General features: G+C 43.5%; 1 protein-coding gene across 1 annotated transcript in view; it reads left to right on the top strand.

Annotated features, from left to right (window-relative positions):
• Positions 1-21,723, top strand: part of LOC140724424 (uncharacterized) — a 145,168-nt gene that overhangs the window by 79,951 nt on the left and 43,494 nt on the right. Inside the window, exons 5-7 of the mRNA XM_073038875.1 lie at positions 8,690-8,830; positions 11,888-12,030; positions 14,946-15,038. Of these exons, the coding sequence (XP_072894976.1) occupies positions 8,690-8,830; positions 11,888-12,030; positions 14,946-15,038 (377 nt within the window). The remainder of the gene's footprint in view (positions 1-8,689; positions 8,831-11,887; positions 12,031-14,945; positions 15,039-21,723) is intronic.

Raw genomic sequence — 21,723 nt, 5'->3', positions numbered from 1 at the left:
CGCTACAAGAACCCGGTTGAAGCATGTGAGGTATGAGTTTGTTAGAAATTACGGTGTTTGGGCCTTTTCAGGAACAAGGTGAAAAAGGGGCTAGAAAACTCAATTACCTCAAATTCCACTGTTTGTCCCCATTCTAACCAGTTTTTACAGGAGCACTATCCAGAGTGACCAGACCAGCTGCATCACCATCTGGAGTGGGAATTGCAAGGCATCTGACCGCAAGTCCCTGCAAAGGATTGCGAGGTCTGCTGAGAGGAACATCAGGGTCTCTCTCCCACCCATTAACTGTGTACGCAGGGCCCTTCGCGTTGTCCGTGATCCCCCCAACCGTCCAACTGTCTGTTTGGTCCCCTACCATCAGGCAGGAGGTACCACAGCATTAAGACAAGAACTGTTAGGATGGGAAACTGCTTCTTCCCCCAGGCCGTAAAGGTACTGAACTCCCAGCCAGCACCAAGGTCTCATCATACCACTACTGTTATACTGTTGACTTTTTAACTTGTGTCATAAATGGGCCTTATTATTTGTTAATTTATTTGCGGTAATATTACTTTATGTGCCATGTGTATGTACTGTGATGTGCACCTTGGCCCCAGTGGAATGATGTTTTGTTTAGTGGTACACATGTGTATGGGTGAATGACAAAGAACTGAACTTGAACTTGTACAGTACACCCACCAAAAGGGCATTTATGGATCCCCTCCATATTCTCAGATGTAACTAACCCTTGACGTTATTGCCAAGATCCCTTTACCTAGAAGCAGTTGTTTCCCATGGCACTGTTCAGTCCATGTGTGTAATACTGTACACCGTTTTGTAGAATTTGTGTGCGTATGATAACTTCCTGTCTGTTACAATATGGAAATGCTTCTTTCAAGGATTTGGTGCGGAAATACTACTCAGAAAGCAGAAACATTAAATATTAAGTGTTGGACACATCATGAGCTTTTAGAAACATAGAACATAGAAAGCCTACCGCACAATACAGGCCCTTCGGCCCACAAAGCTGTGCCAAACATGTCCTTACTATAGAAATTACCTAGGGTTACCCATAGCCCTCTATTTTTCTAAGCTCCATGTACCTATCCATGAATCTCTTAAAAGACACTATCGTATCCACCTCCACCACCATCACTGGCAGCCCATTCAATGCACTTACCAACCTCTGTGTAAAAAAACTTACCCCTGACATCTCCTCTGTACCTACTTCCAAGCACCTTAAAACTGTGCCCTCTCATGGTAGCCATTTCATCCCTGGGAAAAAGCCTCTGACTATCCACACGACCAATGCCTCTCATCATCTTATACACCTCTATCAGGTCACCTCTCATCCTCCGTCGCTCCAAGGAGAAAAGGTCAAGTTCATTCAACCTATTCTCAAAAGGCATGCTCTCCAATCCTGGCAACATCCTTGTAAATCTCATCTGCATCCTTTCTATGGTTTCCACGTCCTTCCTGTAGTGTGGTGACCAGAACTGAGCACAGTACTCCAAGTGGGGTCTGACCAGGGTCCTATATAGCTGCAACATTACCTCTCGGCTCTTAAACTCAATCCCACCATTGATGAAATCCAATGCACCATATGCCTTCATAACCACAGAGTCAACCTGCATAGTAGCCTTGAGTGTCCTATGGACTCGGACCCTAAGATCCCTCTGATCCTCCACACTGCCAAGAGTCTTTCCATTAATACTATATTCTGCCATCATATTTGACCTACCAAAATGAACCACCTCACACTTGTCTGGGTTGAGCTCCATCTGCCACTTCTCAGCCCAGTTTTGTATCCTATCTATGTCTCACTGTAACGTCTGACAGCCCTCCATTTTATCCACAACACCCCCAACCTTTGTGTCATCAGCAAATTTACTAACACATCCCTCCACTTCCTCATTCAGGTCAGTTATAAAAATCATGAAGAGTAAGGGTCCCAGAACAGATCCCCGAGGCACACCACTGGTCACCGATCCCCATGCAGAATATGACCTGTGTACAACCACCCTTTGCATTCCGTGGGCAAGCCAATTCTGGATCCACAAAGCAATGTATCCTTGGATCCCATGCCTCCTTACTTTCTCAATAAGTCTTATCAAATGCCTTGCTGAAATCCATATACACTACATCTACTGCTCTTCCTTCATCAATGTGTTTAGTTACATCCTCAAAAAATTCAATCAGGCTCGTAAGGCACAACCTGCCTTTGACAAAGCCATGCTGACTATTCTTAATCATATTATACCTTTCCAAATATTCAGAAATCCTGCCTCTCAGGATCTTCTACATCAACTTACCAACCACATCAGTAAGACCCACTGGTCTATAATTTCCTGGGCTATCTCTTCTCCCTTTCTTGAATAAGGGAACAACATCCACAACCCTCCAATCTTCCAGAACCTCTCCTGCCCCCATTGATAATGCAAAGATCATTGCCAGAGGCTCAGCAATCTCCTCCCTCGCCTCCCACAGTAGCCTGGGAGTATATCTTGTCCGGTCCCGGTGATTTATCCAACTTGATGCTTTCCAAAAGCTCCAGCACATCCTCTTTCTTCATGTCTATATGCTCAAGCTTTTCAGTCCGCTGTAGTCATCCCTACAATTGCCAAGATCCTTTTCCTAGTATGAAGCATAGTATTCATTCAGGACCTCTGCTATCTCCTCCGATTCCATACACACTTTTCCACTGTCACACTTGATTGGTCCTATTCTCTCACATCTTATCCTCTTGCTCTTCACATACTTGTAGAATGCCTTGGGGTTTTCCTTAATCCTGCCCACCAAGGCCTTCTCTTGGCCCCTTTGGGCTCTCCTAGTTTTATTCTTAAGCTCCTTCCTGCTAGCCTTACAATCTTCTAGATCTCTATCATTACCTAGTTTTTTGAACCTTTCGTAAGCTCTTCTTTCCTTCTTAACTAGATTTACAACAACCTTTGTACACTACAGTTCCTGTAGCCAACCATCCTTTCCCTGTCTCTTTGGAACATACCTATGCAGAACTCCACACAAATATCCTCTGAACATTTGCCACATTTCTGCCATACATTTCCCTGAGAATATCTGTTCCCAGTTTATGCTTCCAAGTTCCTGCCTGATAGCCTTATATTTCCCCTTACTCCAATTAAACACTTCCCTAATTTGTCTGTTCCTATCTCTCTCCAGTGCTATGGTAAGGGAGATAGAATTGTAATCACTATCTACAAAATGCTCTCCCTCTGAGAGACCTGACACCTGTCCAGATTCACTTTCCGATACCAGATCAAGTACAGCCTCTTCTCTTGTAGGCTTATCTGCATATTGCTCTAGGGGGATGCCAATCAATATTTGGGAATTAAAATCTCTCACCACGACAACCCTGTTATTATTACTCCTTTCCAGAATTTGTCTCCCTATCTGCTCCTCATTGTCCCTGTTACTATTGGGTGGTCTATAAAAAACACCCAGTAGAGTTATTGACCACTTCCTGTTCCTAACTTACACCCACAGAGACTCCATAGACAAACCCTTCATGACTCCTTTTCTGCAGTCGTGACACTATCTCTGATCAACAGTGCCACGCCCCCACCTCTTGCCCTTGAGCCAACCAAGTCTTTGTAATGGCCACAACATTATAGCTCCAATTACTGATCCATGCTCTAAGCTCATAGACACATCTCAAAACTATCGGTCTGAGTGTATCCCTTCTTTATCACCTGCCTATCCTCCCTCTCACACTGTACACAAGCTTTCACTATTTGTGAGCCAACTGCCTCTTCCTCCATCTCTTCAGTTTGTTTTTCACCCCCCAGCAATTCTAGTTTAAACTCTCCCCTATAGCTGTAGCAAACCTCCCCGCCAGGATATTGGCCCCCTCGGATTCAAGTGCAACCCATCATTTTTGTATAGGTCACACCTGCCCCAATAGAGGCCCCAATGATCCAGAAACCTGAATCCCTGCCCCTTGCTCCAATCCCTCAGCCACGCATTCATCCTCCACCTCACTTTATTCCTATACTCACTGTCGAGAGGCACAGGCAGTAATCCCGAGATTCCTACCTTTGAGGTCCTGCTTCTCAGCATTCTCCCTAACTCCCTGTAGTCTATTTTCAGGACTTCCTCCTTTTTACTACTGATATCAATATGTACCACAACCTCGATTAGCGCTAATTCCATGATCTTAGTTTTAAGAATGTTACGTCTCATGGTGTCGCTTAGCTGAGCCACCTATATTCTGTTGAAATTCTTATGAATAAACTCTTGTCATTGCTTCAACGTTGGAGTCTGTCTTTCCTCCACACTTGCATTCCAACATTGCCAGCGCACATCATGACAGACGGACCCTGCCAAGTAATGAACTCAATGCAGATTGAACAGCAGTGTTTTGACATCAGTCAGCCTCTGGTGAGAATACCATATACTGGAGAAATTCAGAACGTAGACACTTGGAATGTAGACTTGAAACCTAGACTTGAGAATAGGTGAAGTCCACAATCTGAGCCTACTTTCTGAGTGTCTCTAGTCTACATTCTGAGTTTTATCAAGTCTATGCTCCAAGCCGATATTCCGAGTTTCTCAAGTCCACACTCCAAGTCCACATTCTAAACTTTTCTTGTCAACATTCTGAGTTTTTCAAAGTCTACGTACCAATGAATAAGTTCTAGTTGCTGTCTCTATATTGCCATCACACATTGTGACAGAATTTGATATGTTTCATCACTAACTTCTCAAAGCACTTCATCACTGTTGATGTAAATGTTACTGGATGATACTCATTGAGGCAGGTTATGACATTATTCTTAGGCACTGGTATAATCAAAGCCTTCTTGGAGCAGGTGGTTACCTCAAACTGCTGAAGCAAGAAGTTAAAGATACCAGTGAACACTCCAGCCATTTGATCGGCACAGGTCTTTAGCACTCGACTAGTAACTCGTCTGGGCTGGCTACTTTCTGTGGGTTCTCCTCATGAAGGATGCTCTCACGTTGGCCTTAGAGACTGAAATCACAGTCATTGGGAGCTGTGGAAGTTTGTGAAGGTGCCTCCATGTTTTGATAGTCAAAGCAAGCATAAAAGGCATTGAGTTCATCTGGGAATGAAGCCTTGTTGTCAGCTATGTCGCTTAGTTTCACTTTGTAGGAGGTGGTAGCGTCTAAGCCCTGCCATAGCTGTCGAGCATCCTTCAGTGATTCAAGTTTGGCCTGGAATTGCCACTTTGCATGTGAAATAGATTTCTGGAGCTCGTACCTGGACCTCTTGTATTTTACTTGGTCACCAGACCTAAGTGCCACTGATCTGGCCCTCAGCAGATTGCAGATCTCATGGTTGGGGAAGACTCTGAATGGTTTTGTGAGGACACACTTGTCTACGATTGTTTTTATAGAGTCTGATTTTTATAAAGTGGTTCAGATCCTCTTATGAGTCGTTGAACACGGCTGAGTCCACCGTCTCGAAACAACCCCGCTCCTCTGCCTTTTTGTTGTCCTTATCTCTGGAGTCCTGCTCTTTAGCCTATGCCTGAATTCTGGTAGGGTGGTTAGCCATGTGATCAAATTTCCAGAGATGCGGTCTAGGCATGGAATGGTAGGCATTCCTAATCATAGTGTAGCAGTGGTCAAGTGTATTGGGAACCCTGGTCCTTGTAGATTACAGAGGCCTAAATGCTGGAACTCCCTTTCCAACAACACTGTACAAGGCATCAGTGAGGTCTAGACTCGAGGGACTGGAACGTTCAAGTTCAAGTTAATTATCATTCAGCTATTCATGAATATAGCCAAATGATTCAGCGTTCCTCCAGGGTCAAGTGCAAACCACGTTACCAAGAGAACACTGCAAGGAGCGCAAATAGTACATACAGTTACAACATCAGAAAAGAAACATACAAAAAAAAATAGCCCAAGTCTCAAAAAATAGCTCAAGTCTGCCACTGAGCGAACACAGGAGGGAAGCACTGACAGGAAGGACCAGCCCCCAACCCACAACGAATTCCAATAAGCTGGAAAAGCATAGAGGAGATTTACAAGGATGTTTCCAGGACTTCAGAAACTGGATTATAGAGAGAAGTTGGGCAGGTTAGACTATTCATTGAAATGTGAGAGAATGAATGATGATGTTATAGAGGTGTATAAAATCTTGAAATTCATTCCCAGTCGGGCTAAAGGTACTCTGTTGCTTATGCTCATTATAAACACTGGCACAGACACATGCCAAATGACCTGTGCCTTTCCATTAATGACTTTATAGTAATTGAAAAAATTTCTATAATATCTGTGAAGTTTATTTTACATTTCTGAAAATTGCTCTAGGAAAAGTTATTTATCAGCAGCCCTACATTAGTAATGTGCCCATTCCAAGGAAAAAAATGACCTTTATTATTTACAAAACTTATTAATTCTTAAGACTATAGAAGAAAACTAATGCAGATGTTAAAATCTCAAATGCTGGGAGCCTGTAACTAGCCAGCTGAAATGTATGTTGCAGGCAACTAAATTTACAGTGTGTTACCCGAAGGCATTGGTCCTATTCTTCTTTCCATCTTTAGTGATCAACAAGTCTTTCTACTCCTCTCTCCCTCATGGTTATCTAAATTCAGAATCAGAATCAGGTTCATTGTCACGGACATACAGTAAGTCATGAAACTGGTTGTTTTGTTAAAGTGGTACAGTACAAGACATAGAATTACCACGTTCAATGAATACAGTACATAAATAGTGCAAAGGAAGAGTAGTAAACCAGTGTTCATGGGTTCATGGACTGTTCAGAAATCTGATAGCGAAAGGGAAGAAGCTGGTTAAAACATTGAATCTGGGTCTTCGGTCTCCTGTAGCTCCTCCCCAATGGCAGTAATAAGAAAAGGGCACATAAGGGTCCTTAATGATGGATGCCACCTACTTGGGGCATCACTTCTTGAATTGCCCTTGTTGGTGGGGTTGTGCACATGATGGAGCTGGCCAAATCTACAAATCTTTGCAGTTTCTTTTGATCCTGCTCATTGGAACCTCCACACCAGGCAGTGATTATTCCAGACGGAATGCCGTCCACCAGACATCTGTAGAAATTTGCAAGAGTCTTTGGTGACATATCAAATCTCCTCAAACTCCTAAGGAAGTGGAGCTGCTAACGTACCTTCTTCATGATGCCTCAATGTGTTTGCCCCAGGACAGATCATCTGAGATGTTGAAGCACAGGAACTTGAAGATGCTCAAAAGGTTCAAGGGTTCATTTTATTATCAAAGTATGTATGCAAAATACAAGTCTGAAATTTGTCTTCTCCAGATAGCCATAGAATACAGAAAACCATATAAGCAGTTGAAAGAAAGACGCCAATCCCCCACTCCTCACAAAAGGAAAATGAAACAAAACCTCACAAACCCCAAACACCCCAACCCCTCCCTTGTACAAAAACTAACAGATCATCCAAACCCCCCCCAGCCCGCCAATCCACAACAAGAAAAAATGGGCCAGATCGTGAAATAGAGCATAGAACTGAAAAAAGCCAATGTGAACTACAGTTAGTTTGAACTACAGTCCAATCCATAAATCTCAGAATTTTGATAACATCTAAGAGAGCATTGAGACTCAATGGCAGCAGCTCCAACGGTAGTGACTCGAACCAGCAGATTCTCCGAGGACTACTTGCTCTCCTCCACATTTACCTCAATGTTTCAATCTACCTTAACGCTTTAACCAGCGAGAAATGTAGTCAATCATGGCCCCTCGACTCGTCTCTGACCTTCTCCTTGTGGTAGCTCGTGCTCACATTTCCCTCCTGGAGTTTTGTCAGGGACAGCAGGGTGCTAGCTCACTCGATCGAGATAGAGTCTGTAACTCACAGACTCCAACAGTTTCAAAAACAAAATTAAGATTAAAATAACAAGTACAAGACGTTGAAAAGCTGAAATGATTTACCATCTGGAAGATGTCACCCAAGGTATGTTTGCTAGCACCATCTTGATCACATCGCACCCTTTCCATCACTGACCCCTCAATTAGGACTGGTGTGTTTTCCTCTGACTTCCCATTTCTGAAATCCACTATCAATTCCTTGGTCTTGCTGATGTTGAGTACAGGGCTGTTGTTGCAACGCCAGTCAGATAGCCAATCTATCTCACTTCCGCAAGCCTCCTCATCACCATCAAAGATCCCGCCAACAGTGTGCATCCTTGAGGAATGCCTGTGATGATTGTTAGGGGGAAGACAGTATTATTACTGATCTGCACTGTCTGTCTTCTCCCTTTGAGGAATTCAAAGAGCCCCTTTGTATGTATTAATGCTTCTTTTACAATTACCCGTTGTGGTATTGCACTCCACACTCTAAACACTCTGGGTAAAGAATTTCCTTCTGAATTCGCCAGTAGATTTATTAGTGATTATCTTTGTCTTTCTAACCTCTCAGCCTGATTTCACGCAAAATAGCTTGCCAAAACAAAGAAAGATCATTCAAATATCGGTTGGTAATTGAAATCTCAACTCAGCATTCAAGAAAAATATTCTTAATTCATTCTTTTAAGAAATGGTTAGGTGAACTAATGACACATTATAAAATCTAAGACTGAATGTGACAAGATAAAATCTTGAATCTGATGTAATGGGTATATTCGCATTGAAAAGCTGATTTTAATCTAGAATATGCTGATCCATGATATTACACTGATTTCTTGTTTTTAATGATGTCTTGAAGCTACTAATAATTTAAAAGTTCATTTGCTCACTATTTTTCAGATTCCTTGATGAAGGCCTGCGAGGGCTATGCCACGGACTGAAGGGAAATGGTCAGCTGTTAACACTAAGCATGTGTTACTGTAATCTAGGACCAACAAGTGGATCGTTCTTGGGAGATCTGGTGGCCAAAACTGCCATTAAGTAATAGAAATAGTTTTGGGTGCCCTACCTGTGAATTAGCTGAAATCTGTTTTAATTTATGATGTTGCTGAATTAATGCTTGTTGCTGAATATTGAGATAGTTGGGTATGAAAAAATATGAAATTCTGTACAGTAACAGTAGAAAGAAAAGTATAATACTTATTTGGCAATTTGGTCTTGCGTGCATTTACTTAAAGAGCCGGCTAACCAGCCAGTTCCATTCAAGTTAATAGTGCTCTCCTTTCATCCTGATCCAAACCAAAAGAAACAAAGAAAATTGGAGAAGCAACACCTTATATTCCTTTCAATGGCAAGAGTATTGATTTCTCCTTCTGGTAAAAAGTTTTTTCCCTCCCTCTCCCCTCTTCTTCTATTCCCCACTTTGGTCTTTTACCTCTCCTCACCTGCCTATCTCTTCCCCTCCTCCTTCCCTTCATTCTACCCCATTGATGGTCCACTCTCCTCTCCTATCAGATTTGTTCTTCTCTAGCCCTTTACCTCCCACCTGGCTTCACCTATCACCTTCCAGCTAGCATTGTTCCCTCCCCCTCCACCTTTTTATTCTGATACCTTCCCCCTTCTACTTCAGTCCTAAAGAAGGATCTCAACCAGAAACATTGACTCTTCATTCATTTCCATAGATACTGTCTGACCTGCTGAGTTCCTCCAGCATTTTGTGTGTGTGCTTTGGATTTCCAGTATCTGCAGAGTCTCTTGTGTTTCTGTAGCAATGGCTTTTCCAATGGCTTTAATTGACTACTGGGCTAGTTCTTTCTCAATCTTTGAGAGAATATAACCCCAGTTTACAAGGAGTGAAGATCTCTTGATACAGCAACACCAATATTAGCAGGTCAATATTTCATTTCACTCTGCTTGGTTTTATTTTGCCTGCATGATTGGGTAATGTCAAGGGAAATTTCTTCCCCACCCCCATTGCTGAGAGGGACATTTCTCCCCCCCCCCCCCCACCCACATTGCTGAAAGGGACATCCCCCCGCCCCGTTGATGAGGGGGGCATTCTACCCCATTGATGAGAGGGGCATTCTACCCCATTGATGAGAGGGACATTCTACCCCATTGCTGAGAGGGCCATAGAGTCACACATCATGGGAACAGATCCTTCAGCCCACCAAGTTCGTGCCAGCCATGGAGCACCTATTTACATTAATAGTACATTAATTGAAACATACAGTGAAATGTGCTGTTTGCGTCAAATCAAATCAGCAACGATTGCACTGGGCTGCCTACCAACATAGCGAGTCCACAACTCATTAATCCTAGCCTGTACATCTTTGGACTGTGTGAGGAAATGGGAGCATCTGGAGGAAACCTACTTGGTCACAGGAGAATGTACAAACTCCTTACAGGCACGGAGAATACTTCCCTTGGCTGAAGAGTTCAGGACCAAGGTCACAGTTTCAGAAGAACTGGGACCAAAATAAGGAAAAAAAATATTTATGCTGTGGTTGGTGAATCTTAAGAATTCCCTACCTTGGAAGGCTGTAGAGAATCAGTCATTGAATTCATTTAAAACAGACATTGATAGATTCGAGGACAATAAAATAATCAAAGGATATGGGGATAGTGCAAGAAAATGGATGTTGAGGTAAAGGATCAGTCATGATCTTGATATGCAGTAGTGTACAAAAGACTCAGGCACATGTACGTAGCTAGGGTGCTCAAGACTTTAGAAAGCACTGTATATTGGTTACAATAGCAAGGTGGTTGGGAAACAGAAATAAAAGTACTTAGATTTGTATTAGCTCAATAGTATTTTTTTTAAATACTTCCTACAATACTCTGAATACATCATCAGTGAAGTAACTTTTGGTCATCAGATGTTTCGGGTCTTTCAACATCAGACACCCTCACCCAGGTGACCCAGCCATGGTAGATCAAGCCACAACTTGTGTTCAGGTAGCATGTGCTTCAGATCCCCATGGACTTGCTCTCTTCATCCAGAGGCTTTATCTGCTGCCTCAGTGATGCTTCCAATGGCTCCGTGCCTCCTTGTACCAGCAATGCCCAATGTGCTGAGGGCTCTGTGAGGAGGCTGTCCAGCAAAGACCTGGCACCCCACTTCAACGAGCGTGCACTTAGTCTTCCATCCCGGTCTCTGACAGTCACTGACCAGTTCCTCGTATCTGGCTAGCTTCCTCTCACGGGCCTCCTCCCACGGCACTGTCAGCTCCAGCAGGATGATGTACTAAAGGCACCCACAGGGATTCTGGCACCCGCTCACAGCTGGCAGCTCCGCACAGCACGTCGTCAAGACCACCTTGAGACCAGATATCCTCCTGGTCTCAGAAGCAGCAAAGTTCATCATCCTGCCCACAAAAAAATGAATCTCAGGATTGTATATAAGTAACATATATGTACATTGATAATAAATTTACTTTGAACTTTGAACTAGCAATGATGCTTCCAATCTAAATTGGATGAGTCTCTGCCTCCCTTAAATTCAACTCCCAAGTTGTTCAATGTCTTTTTTTTCTCCCAGATTGCAGAATTACTTTTGGTGTCTATGGGATGTCGGGGTCTATGAAAGGCTGGCATTTATCTCCCTTTCCTAATTGCCTTTGTTCCAAATGGCTTACTGGGTCCATTTAAATGTTGTTAACATTGCTGTGGTTTGGAGAAACAGATAGCCTGAAAAGAAACAAGTAGACATTAGTGAACCTGATGGATATTGGAGGACCACAAGGTGTTTATGTCAGAGTTTCATAGACCCCACGATTGAAACTAAGCTACTTAATTCCATGAATATAAACTCCCAAGTTTCTGTGGTGGGATTTAAACTCAAATTGCAGATCTTTAGTTACAGCCTCTGCATTGCTGGAGTCTAGACATGGATTATATCAATGGTTGATTTAGAATGTCAGAAAATCTAACTCAATCCAGGTTTGAAGTACATTCTCCAAAATCATACATTGCCCAGGGTTGGAATAGTCTTATCGGCTTGCTGACAATATAAACAGAGTAGCAAGGTTTCGTAAAATGATTGACTCACAATGATTAATTTCATTCCATCATCTTGTTCTATTGTCCCTTTTGCAGAGATCTGCTTCTGGATGGAAATAATCTGCAGTGTGTGGGAGCTTGTGAGCTGATTAAGTTTATTGCCAATTACGCCGAAAATGAGGCAAAGAAGAAATCAGATATTGAGGGGGAAACATCAAAACCTGTTCTGGAAGGTGCAGGTGGATATTATATAAATCTCTTATACAGTGTATTATAAATGTTATAATTAGCATTTCCTCTAATACTGACTGGGAAAAGGAATGATAAATTATTTAAACAATAAACTTGGCTACAGGACAAGTGTTATCTTGTGACGTAAAAGATCATACAGAGGCACAGATTTCCTTCTTCTCTATCCTCATTTCCCCAATAGTCAACTAGAAGTGTTCTTGTATAAACAAAAGTATATACTTGATTTGTACTTATTCTGCTCATAACATTAAGGAAAATATACTGTACTGTACAAAAGTCTTAGGCACACAAATATATATTTAACTCAGTGCCTAAGACTTTCGCATTGTACTGTATTTCTCAATGTAGAGCAAAGGGTGAAATTGTAAATGTGGTGAGAGCAAAGAGTGTTGGGAGTGGCGAGGGTGGACTGCCACAGGACGGGTGTGGGACAGGTGGCAGAGGTTGTGTGTAGGGGGGTGGGGGTTGCGGGTACAGACACACCCAGCCCTGAAACACCAGGAAAGGTCATTTAATTCCAAACATCTGGTGAACTAATCATTACAGAATGTCTCTCTGTTGCTCCCCACTCCCTCCCTTCTCCTTTCCTCTTTTTCCAACCATGATTCCCCTCTCCCTACCCCCTCCTCACTCAGTCCACAATAGAGACACATATCAGAATCAAATTAATCAGAGGGTAAAAGAAGCAACAAAATTATTGGAAGAAGTTGATGTGGAGAGGCACAGTGGTGCTAGAAAGTTTGTAAACCTGTAGAATTTTCCCTGTTTCTGCATAAATATGACCTAAAATGAATAATACAACAAGTATAATGTTTTGTATTAATTATTTAATTGGATTCTCTCTATCTAGTTTTAGGACTTAGGTGAAGATCTGATCACATTGTAGGCCATATTTATGCAGAAATTGAGAAAATTCTACAGGGTTCACCAACTTTCTAGCACCACCGTAGCTTGCACCTTAATTAGTGCAGCCAATTCTTCTTTTAATTCATCAGCATCTTAAAAAATATGAAGGTGGGTATTCAAAATGCTAATAAATCAGCAGCAAGGTGCAACAGTTTATTAATTCATCTCTGCAGCGTTCGGTTCATTGGTGCGGGACGGTTCCTTGAACCTTCTCTGTGGCTGGTAGAAAGGATTGGATAAGATACTTCCTCTGGTATTAAAGTGGCTACTGAGTGTATGTTTGTGGTCTTCTGCTGCTGTAGCCCATTCACTTCAAGGTTTGACGTGTTGAACATTCAGAGATGCTCTTCTGCACACCACTGCTGTAACGCATGATTATTTGAGCTCCGGTCACCTTCCTATCAGCTTGAGCCAGTCTGGCCATTCTCCTCTGAACTCTTTCATTAACAAGGTGTTTTCAACCACAGAATGAATTGCAACCTTCTGTTAGTTTTACTAGTTACTTGCTCTACTTGAAAATAAGCCTTTGTGAATCATAGATTAGGACATTTGGAAAATGTCACTCACTGCATTTTTTTTGTTTTTCACACCATTCGCTGTAAACTCTAGAGACTGTTGTGTGTGAAAATCCCAGGAGATCAGCAGTTTCTGTGATACTCAAATCACCCAATCTGGCACCAACAATCATTCCATGGTCAAAGATGACATTTCCTCCCTATTCTGATGCTTGCTCTGAACAACAACTGAACCTCTTGACCATGTCTGCATGCTTTAATGCATTGAGTTGCTGCCATGTGATTGGCTAATTAGATATTTGCATTAATGAGCAGGGGTTACAGATGTACCTAATAAAGTGGCCACTGACCGTATAACTATCTAAGATGAAGACACCAAACTTAGGTCTGCTGATTTCAGGTGGATGGGTAGAGAAATGAGTTGTGAAGAGGATATAAGAGAAACACAAAAAGGACTCACAAAGAGAATGGGCAAAGATCTGTCAATAAAGTATTATGTGAGAAAATGTAAAATAGTCTATTATATCTAAAAATAACATTATCTAATGGTGAGAGATTTCAGATGAATCCAGATGTCTTAATCCATGATTCACAAATGCTTATCTGCAAGTAGAGCAAGGAATTAGAAAAGTCAACAGAAGGTTGTCATTTATTTCAAGTAAATTGAATAGAAAATTAGGGGCTTTACGCTTCTGCTACAAGGCATTAGTGGGATTGCATCTGGAGTACAGTATTAGTTCCCTTATTTAAGGAAAGATGTTAATGCATTGGAAGCAGTTCAGAAAAAACTTATTAGACTGATTCCTGGAATGTGCAGGTTATCTTACAAGAAAAGATTGGACAGGTGAGGCTTGTTCCCACTGAAGTTTAGATCCTAAGGGATCTTGACAGGATGGATGTGAGAAGATTATTCCTTATCAAGAATATACAACTAGTGGTCTTTATTTAAAAATGAGGGTCTACCCACTGAGTCAGAGATGAGGTGACATTCTCTCCCAAGCGGGCTGTTAGTCTTTGAAACTCTCTCCCTCAAAGAGTTGTGAAAGCAGAGTGTTAGAATATTGTTAAAGCAATAGTACATGGATACTTGGAAAGTAAGTAGATAAAAAGGTTACAATGGGTAGGCAGGAATGCAGGGTAACACATACAAAATGCTAGAGGAACTCAGCAGGTCAGGCAGCATCTATGGGGAGGAATAAAGAGGCTGAGACTCTTCATAAGGACTGGAAAGGAAAGGGGGAAGGAGCCAGGATAAGAAGGGAGGGTTGAGGTTACCAACAGGTTAGTAATAATTTTATTAAATGATGGAGCAGGCTTGAGAGGCTGAGTTTGTAAGCTGCTATGTTCATATTAAGTATAGAAAATGTTTGTATCAAGGTTTTGTTTATTTTGCAACTGCTCTGCGTTCTTAAATTGTGATCTCTTTGCTCATTGCTTTTGTTTCCCCCCCCCCCCATTTTACAAATAACTCAATGAATCAGATTTACAATCAGTTTCATCAAACGAGAACACAAGACTTACTGACAGTGTTAATATGAATAACAGCGTTCCTGGATCCAAGAAGAAAAGGAAGGGTAATTATTCCAATACATTTTCTTACGTGAAGTCTACATAGCACAAACACAATGTTTTCAAAGTTGCAAATGTGAAGAATAATCGAACAGGTAATAATGAATATGCATTTTATGTGATTTTAGGCTATGAATAAGAAATAAGTAGTGCCATACAAATAACTCTTTTATTGGGGTAAGTTTTGAGTTTTTCCAAGTGAGGTGGATTTTACCAGCAGGTGCCAGAGGTACTGATCAGAAGTGTTATTTTTAACCCAAGTTTTGGGGATTTCCATGCATGTGCTGCTGAACGTGGTAATCAGTGAATGGTTGACTGACTTAATTGTCACCACACTTCTGGCACCAACATAACATACTAACCCTAATTGTGCATCTTAGGAATATGGGAGGAAACCAGAACACCAAGAGGAAGCATACATAGGCACGGGGGGGGGGGGGGGGGGGGGGAGATGGGGACTTACAAATTCCTAAAAGACACCAGCAGGAATTGAACTCTTTGTTTATATTTATTGTGTTCTTTACCTTATCGTATTTTTTTGTGCTATATCAAGCCCAGAGTAACAATTATTTTGTTCTCCTTTTACACTTGTGTACTGGAAATGACATTAAGTAATCTTGAATCTGTGTTATGTTAACCACAATGTTACCAGACCTACCCCTCAGTTTTTCTGTGGGATGGTTGGATAATGTTGCTGACTGTTTGACAAGTTTTTGTTGTGTTTGTAAGAATAAAACTGTTTCCTCACATGGAATCTCATTGAGTGCGCAAGCCATTGTGGTGTTGGGCAGAAAGAATGACAATCTACAACTCAGTGAATTCAAATGAATCAAGGACAGTGGAAGCAGACAGACTATTTGTTGTAATGTGAGTATTATTAAAAGTAAGTTAATACTAATCAGGAAACTGTGGTAGCAAGAGGCGGGATCCGGGGTTGGCGGGGTCTTTACTTACGCTCTTTTTACTCCCAGTATGCATTGTATATAGTTCCTCCACCCATGCCACACGAGGTACCTGGAAGCCTCTGTATTGTAAATATCATTTGCCATCCCAGGTAACGATGCTGTTTTGGCCATCAAGTTGTCAAGTGGTCTTTTTGTAAAGTAGAAGTTACCACATATTTTTGGCGACGAGGTAAACTGGTTTTGTGGACGGGTCGGCCCCATTTTCGATCAGGAGCTGTGAGCGGGTGAGGAGCCTCGTGTTCGGATGGCTGCGTTCGGAACAGTCGGTGTGTTCGACGAGCAAATCGAGGAGTGGCCGGAGTACGAGGAAAGGTTGGGCCACTTTTTCTGTGCTAATGGAATTACTGAGGAGGCTAAGAAGCGCTCTGTTCTCCTGAGTGTGTGTGGGGCAAAGACGTACAAGCTGATATGGAACTTAGCTACACCACGGAAACCAGGAGAAATTCCATACGACAAACTGGTCAAGCTCCTGGGGAACCACCGCAATCCGAAGCTTTCGGTGATAGTACAACAGTTCAAGTTTCACAGCCATGTCCGGAAGCCAGGTCAGTCTGTGGGCGATTTTGTGGCCGAGCTTCAGCAGCTGTCGGAGCATTGTGATTTCAGAGCCGTGTTGGATGACATGCTCCGTGATAGATTAGTATGCGGTATTAATAATGCTGTACAACGCCGCTTGTTGGGGGAATCCCCAACGTTGACTTTCAAGAAAGCCCTAGAGATTGCCCAAGGCATAGAGATGACTGCTGATAATCCCAAGGATATACAGAAAGGACATGGGGGGTCGCAGTCGGCGGCAGTGCTCCAAGTCAGGAGGGAGACTGGTAGACAGGAAAAGTGGGTAGAATGTTTTCAGTGTGGAGGAACACACTATGCAAATGTTTGTAAATTCAAAGATACTGTCTGTCATGCTTGTAGCAAAAAGGGACATTTAGTTAAAAAGTGCAGGAGCATAAAGGGTAAGGTTAAGCCTGGGCAGGGGAAAGCTCAACAGACTCAGGCAGCCACACACCACCTAGGAGAAGCAGACGAAGAGGCAGCGAGTGCCTATAACATGTTTGGGGTGGAAACGGATGAGGGACCACCTGAACTATATTATGCCACAGTCACTGTCAAGGGAAAGGACATTAAGTTCGAGATTGATTCAGGGGCTACTGCATCGGTCATTAGTGAAGAGACCTACAGGAGGACATGGGGATCCAACCTGCCTCCCATCAGACCATCTAAGCTCTAACTCAGGATCTATATAGGGCAGCCCATACCTCATTTAGGGGTGTTATATGTGGATATTTCAGCTGGGCGCCTGAAGGCTGAAGCCAGGCTGGTGATTGCTAAGGGCAGTGGGCCCAGTCTTTTGAGCCGCAATTGGCTTTGCAAAATCTGGCTCAACTGGCATGAAATTAAGCACGCACGCACGACGGAGGACATTCTGCAGCGGTACAGTGACATTTTCAGGGATGAGCTGGGCACACTGAAGGGCGTGATCGTGAAACTCTATGTCGACCCTGAGGCCACACCATGTTTTTTAAGCCCAGGTCGGTGCCCCATGCCATGAAAGGCAAAGTCGAGGCGGAGCTGGTACATTTACAAGGGCTGGGCATCATTGAGCCCGTCCAGTTTTCAAGGTGGGCGGCTCCTTTTGTTCCAGTTTTGAAGGCAGATAAAACGGTGAGGATATGTGGGGACTACAAGTTTACGGTGAATCAGGTCTCTAAGCTGGAGGAGTACCCATTGCCATGGGTGGATGACCTGTTTGCAACCCTGTCAGGGGGTAAGCTGTTCACAAAGCTGGACATGAGCTGCGCCTACCAACAGCTGGTGCTCGATGAGGATTCAAAGGAGTATGTCACCATCAATACGCAGAAGGGATTATTCAAATATAATCGCCTGGCGTTTGGAGTGGCGTCTAGCCCGGCCATTTTCCAAAGGACAATGGACTCTTTGCTGCAGGAGATTCTGCATGTAGCAGTGTATCTTGATGATATTTTGACCACGGGAGCCATGGAGGGGGAGCATCTGGCTAACTTAGAACAGGTGCTGAAGAGGCTTTCAGACGCGGGGCTGCAGTTGAAATGCGGAAAATGTGTGTTCCTGGCTCCGAGTGTGACCTACCTGGGACACAAGATTACAGCTGAGGGGCTTTGCCCAGTGGAGGAAAAACTGAGAGCTATGAAGGAGGCCCCAAGCCCCAAGAGCGTCACTGAACTCAGATCATTTTTGGGCATTGTGAATTATTATGGCAAGTTTGCTCCGGACCTGTCAAAGGTTTTGGCCCCACTGTATAAGCTGCTTCACAATTATGCTAAGTGGCGGTGGGGTGAAGAGGAGGAGGAAGCTTTCAAGAAAGTGAAAGAACTCCTCCACTCAGCGAAGCTGCTCGTTCACTATGACCCAGACAAGGAGATCACCCTTTCATGCGACGCTTCACCCTATGGAGTCGGGACAGTTCTCTCACACGTACTGGAGGACCGTTCAGAGAAGCCTATTGGTTTTGCTTCATGTACCCTGACGGCTGCTGAGAAGGGATATTCACAGCTAGACAAAGAATGTCTGGCCATTGTTTTTCTGGTCAAATATTTTCATCAATATCTCTATGGACGTGCATTCACAATTTATATGGACCATAAACCACTGATGAACCTTTTTAGGGAGACCAAATGCATCCCACCACTAGCCTCAGCCAGGATACAGCGTTGGGCTCTCACATTGTCAGCCTAGCAGTATACTATCGTGTACAGAGCGGGTGGGGATAATGCAAACGCCGATGCGCTGAGTCGACTCCCTTTACCTGAGACATCTGTTACTACATATGTGCCTCCAGAGACTGTGTTTTCATTGGAGAGGCTGTCCGTGACACCTGTAAGGCGACCCAGATCAAGCAATGGACAGAGGGAGACCCAGTCCTGTCTCAGGTCAAGACTTTTCTTTTACAAGGTTGGGCCAGAGTTGTGGAAGGAGAGGAACTGAGGCCTTATGCCAAACACAAGACAGAACTGAGTCTGCAGGATTGTTGCATTTTCTGGGGGGTGAGGGTCATCGTGCCTCCCCTGGCAGTTCACAGATTGTGGAGGAAATTCATGAGACTCACCCAGGAGTGTTTTGGATGAAAAGCCCCGCAAGATCCTACGTCTGGTGGCCAAGAATGGATCAGGATCTGGAGAACAAATCATGCACGCAATGTCAGACCAATCAGAACATGCCACCACCAGCTCCTTTGCACCCATGGGAGTGGCCGGTCTACCCCTGGTCTAGGCTACATTTGGACTTTGCTGGCCCCTTAATGGGACAGATGTTTCTTGTAATGGTAGATGCGCATTCCAAGTGGATCGAAGCTTACATCATGAGCAACATCACAGCCCCCTCAACCACAGACAGACTCAGGCAAGTGTTTGCAGTCCACGGGTTGCCTGACACTCTGGTCACTGATAATGGCCGGACGTTCACCAGTGAGCTGTTCGGTGAGTTCATGCGGCAGAATGGCATTCGTCACATTTGGACAGCCCCTTTCCACCCAGCCTCAAATAGTTTGGCTGAGCGGGCTGTTCAGACAGTGAAGGAAGGCCTGAAGCAGATGACAGGGGACTCTCTTAGTACCCGGCTTTCATGTTCGCTGTTTAAATACTGCCTCACGCCACAGACTACGACTGCACGCACTCCAGCAGAGATGCTGATGGGGCGTAGGCCCAAGTCAAGATTGGACCTGCTGCGCCCGGACATGAAGGCAAAAGTGGAGAGAAAGCAGGAAAAGCAGAAGGAGGGACATGATCAACATGCGCGAGACAGACAGTTGGAACCGGATGACAATGTCTATGTGAGAAACAATCAGCAATGGCTACTTGGTGTTATTCTTAAGCAGAGTGGTCCAGTCTCCTATGTTGTTGATGCACCATCAATAACTCATGCTGAGACGTAGGAAGCGAGATATCGGTTTTTATTGACTGGAAGAATAAACAACACTACATCCTGGGGAAAATGAGGGAGAGCAGCAGCCCACAGTCGCCTTTATACAGGGGTCTGTGGAAGGAGCACCAGGAGCAGTCAGCAGGGTCTGTGGGAGGAGCCACAGGAGCAGTCAGACAGGTATATCTAGTTCACCACAGTTGTTAAGCTGACTGACGGCGTGTTTTCCGCAGACATCAGGACCATGTGCGCCTGCGTCATGATTCCGACTCAGAGGTAAACAGTTTCATGGAGTTTTCAATGGTGAGACAGACTACTGGGGAAGCATGTCCACCAGTGACTTTACTAGAGAGAGGGAGTCGCTGGCAGAGGGGCAGAGTCCCCTGAAGAGAATGGACATTCTCACGCAGACACACAGACCCCTCTCATGTCCCCAACACTAGATCCACCCAAAACGTCCTCACCAGTGGTGCCTGCTGGGTACCAGGGGTAGTGTGTAGATTGCAGCGCCCTCGTAAACCTCCTGACAGACTGAATCTTTGATTGGATAGTTTCTTTTGTTGTTAGATTGAATGGTGAATTTGCCATTTTTTTTAGGTGTTTTTGTATTGGTAACCTGTTGCTAATGATACCACTGTTTTTATTTCCCAGTTCTTCTATATTTGGGGTATGTTGGATTTTAAAGGGGGAGAAGTGTTGTAATGTGAGTATTATTAAAATTAAGTTAATGCTAATTGGGAAGCTGTGGTAGCAAGAGGCGGGATCCGGGGTTGGTGGGGTCTTTACTTCCGCTCTTTTTACTCCCAGTATGCATTGTATATAGTTCCTCCACCCATGCCACACGAGGTACCTGGAAGCCTCTGTATTGTAAATATCATTTGCCATCCCAGATAAAGATGCTCTTTTGGCCATTGAGTTGTTGAGTGGTCTTTTTGTAAAGTAGAAGTTACCACACTAATTGTCTTTGTTCTTGCCACGTGCTTGGGGATGGAGGCAGCCATTTTGTGAAGTCAGCATATTCTCCATTTTGTGAACTTGACATGCTGGGCTAGATCAATGTTTTAAAGAAGACGCAATGATACTTCAGGTAATCTGCTAGACTGGGGGTCATTTCCAAATAAGAAGTTATTTGTGAGATGTTCTTTGGTTGGATATAATATGTAGGTTTGTGAATGCTGGGGTTGCTGCCTGCCTGCAGTGATTCGAGCTCATTGCTGACTGAGAAAAAAAACCCATAAATTATTGACTGTCAGTTGATGGGAAGAGGACAATAAATGGATGCTGGCTTGGAGCAGAGGTGTTAGAGGTCAGACACGTGACCTGTGGCCAATGACACTGGAATGCGATATTTGAATTGATAAGGAATGGATATAAAAGTGAATGCTTCATGCGTGCTGGCAGTGGTAACTTCAAAGAATGACCATTGCAGATACAAGCATGAGCAACCCTGTGTGAAACATGTGGCAAATGAATCAGGAATATGAGGAACGCCTGACCAGTGTGAATTCCTTTGCCCGGGTAATACCTTTGCTATTCTTTGACTATTCAGGAGAATCAGGGATACTTAGTGAGTGTATACACAAGGTATTTAGTGTATGAATTCATGTACTTGTTAGTTTAAACAATAAAGGTACTTGTCAGTAAAGAAAGATCGTTCTTTGCTATAATCTTTGCTATAAGAGGTATTTTTTTTAACAATGGTGGCAAGGGTCAGCATTGTTGATATCACACCACAAGTTTAACCATATTACTGTTGACTGCTGAAGGGACAACTATAGCTATCCCTAATGAATATGTCTTGAACCTTGGCTTGTGTAAACTAGCCTGG

Source organism: Hemitrygon akajei, chromosome 3, assembly GCF_048418815.1.
Source record: "Hemitrygon akajei chromosome 3, sHemAka1.3, whole genome shotgun sequence".
Lineage (NCBI taxonomy): Eukaryota > Metazoa > Chordata > Chondrichthyes > Myliobatiformes > Dasyatidae > Hemitrygon > Hemitrygon akajei.
The sequence above is the reverse complement of the archived record's forward strand: the minus strand, read 5'-3'. Positions and strand labels throughout refer to the sequence as shown.